The following is a 2,500-nucleotide window of genomic DNA, read 5'->3' as shown; positions in this document are numbered from 1 at the left end:
TAATCAAGAATGCTGCAGTAACAGAAGAGGAGAGGGGGATCCTCCTGAGTGAGCCTGCCAGGCCGCATCCCGCTGGGGGGGGGGGGGGGGGGGCGGGGGAATCAGAGCCAGCTGGGGTCTGCTCTGGCTCCACAGGGGAGGCTACGGCTATGGGGCTAGAGAGCAGCTGGCGGCCATTTTGGGTCAAACGGGATCCATGTTGCAGGACCACGTCCCAGAGTCTGGCGCTGGCATGGGACCTGCAGGAGTCTTTTCATTTGGGAGACGGCAGGAGGGGGTTGAGGAAGGGGGGGGGGGTCAAGCTGTAGGGAAGCCCAGACCAATCAGTAGGGATGCTCACCTTTAGTATGCTCAATCTTGACAGTGAAGTCTATTAACATCATATTGAAAAGCAACGGATGTGGACGAGACGGGAGGGGCTTTACACACTACAGGGGCCGACCGAACCCTACTGGACTAGCTGGGACATTCTCCTTTTAAACGTCGTCCTTTCCCAACGCTGTTTCAGTAACTACGTGGGACACATAAAAAAAAATAAACACCAGCCCAGTACAGCTCGGATCGGTTCATCTCTGTAGCATAAATGTAAAGGTTCAATTCCCACCGTAATCTGACTTCGTTTCCGAGCCTTCAATCGAGCCAGCCCGAGAGTCCTCTTTGATAGGCATGGAGGGTCCTCTGACATCTCCCTGAACGTCTCATGACATCTGTGATGATGCTAATGTAACGACCACGTTTACGGAGGGCACGTATCCCTCCAGCTACCATGAATTGTTTATGACACATAAACAAACTAACCCAGTACCACTTAGACACGGGTAGCCGCTCCAGAGAGCCAAAGGGGACACGGTGAAACAGATAAACGGGCATAATATTTGGCAGACGCACACACTCTCTCACACGGACGCACACACATGCAGACACGGACACACACACACACACACACACACACACACACACACGTTCATACCAGGTCCTCAGCGGTGATTGGCTGGCCATTGCGGCTGGTGCCGACCACCATGCGGCCCAGTCTGGTCCTCATGTCCCCCAGGTTGTCTGCCAGGGCCAGGATGGCCATGATCTCACTGGCCACCGCGATGTCAAACTGGGTCTACGGGGGAGGAGGGGGAGAGAGGGGGAGAGAGGGGGAGGAGGGGGAGAGAGGGAGAGAGAGGGAGAGAGAGGGAGAGAGAGGGAGAGAGAGGGGGGGAGGAAGGAGAGAGAGGGGGAGGAGGAGGGAGAGAGAGGGGCAGGAGGGGTAGAGGGGGAGGAGGGAGAGAGAGGGGGAGGAGGAGGGAGAGAAAGGGGGAGGAGGAGGGAGAGAAAGGGGGAGGAGGAGGGAGAGAAAGGGGGAGGAGGAGGGAGAGAGAGGGGGAGGAGGGACAGAGGGACATGGACATGTCAAACACACAAACAACCACAAAAAAGCCATTCTTCCTTCTTCTAGCATTGTGACTGCCAATGGCCCCCTGGTCCCTATCATACATTTGCTTTTCATAAGATGACTGATGGGATAGATGATTCACTTACTTTGGAGAAATGTATTTGTTCGTAAGTCACTGTGGATAAAGGCGTCTGCTAAATGTCTCAAATGTAAATGGAACTGAAAAATAACATACTCTTTCCACAGGGATGTGAAACTTGTGTGTGTGTGTGTGTGTGTGTGTGTGTGTGTGTGTGTATGTGTGTGTGTGTGTGTGTGTGTGTGTGTGTGTGTGTGTGTGTGTGTGTGTGTGTGTGTGTGTGTGTGTGTGTCAGTCAGGGGAAAACATATAATGATGATCACCAGCTATGATAACATTGAACTGAGTCTGTAGATGAGGCATTAAAGTGGAATTTACACAACACGGAACATGCCAGCTAGGCAGCAGATGGTGTGTGTGTGTGTGTGTGTGTGTGTGTGTGTGTGTGTGTGTGTGTGTGCGAGCACGAGTGCATGTGAAAGACAACATAAGACACTTGTGTACAACACAGGACAGCTGTCAGGTATGTCGCCGTGGTAACGACAAACACATGTATCTGGAACGACCCCATTTATTGCCGTCAACAATAAACATCATATTCATAAACACACACACACACACACACACAAACACATTCGCTCACTCACTCACAAAACACATGGACTAGTTTTAGAAAGCTTTTTTGCGTCAGAGATGGCAAAACAATAGAAGGAATTGGGTTGTTGTTTGTATAGAGAGAGAGAGAGAGAGAGAGAGAGAGAGAGAGAGAGAGAGAGAGAGAGAGAGAGAGAGAGAGAGAGAGATCCAAAGAGAAATGACATAACCCATACTGTACCAACGCGACGCATATCACCAGCGCAAAAGCATGTGGAAAAAATATGTTAATGCCCTCGGGGGCTATAAAGTTTATACCGCTGGATGAGGGATGAGAGAAGGAGAGAGGGAGGGAGGAGGGATGGAGAGATGGAGAAGGGGGAAGGTAAACGCAAGCATATGCTTGGCTAAAACTCTGGTTTGCTTGAGAAGAGTAGTAGAGT

At 51.2% G+C, this 2,500-nt stretch overlaps 1 protein-coding gene across 1 annotated transcript in view; it reads right to left on the bottom strand.

The window, feature by feature from the left end:
• Positions 1-2,500, bottom strand: part of mthfd1l (methylenetetrahydrofolate dehydrogenase (NADP+ dependent) 1 like) — a gene marked incomplete at both ends in the record, with an annotated part of 54,921 nt that overhangs the window by 35,285 nt on the left and 17,136 nt on the right. The window contains one exon of the mRNA XM_080524972.1: positions 971-1,111. Coding sequence (XP_080381098.1) covers positions 971-1,111 — 141 coding nt within the window. The remainder of the gene's footprint in view (positions 1-970; positions 1,112-2,500) is intronic.

This window comes from Nansenia antarctica (genome assembly GCF_963989245.1).
Source record: "Nansenia antarctica genome assembly, chromosome: 1".
Lineage (NCBI taxonomy): Eukaryota > Metazoa > Chordata > Actinopteri > Argentiniformes > Microstomatidae > Nansenia > Nansenia antarctica.
This window is presented reverse-complemented; position numbering and strand designations above follow the sequence as displayed.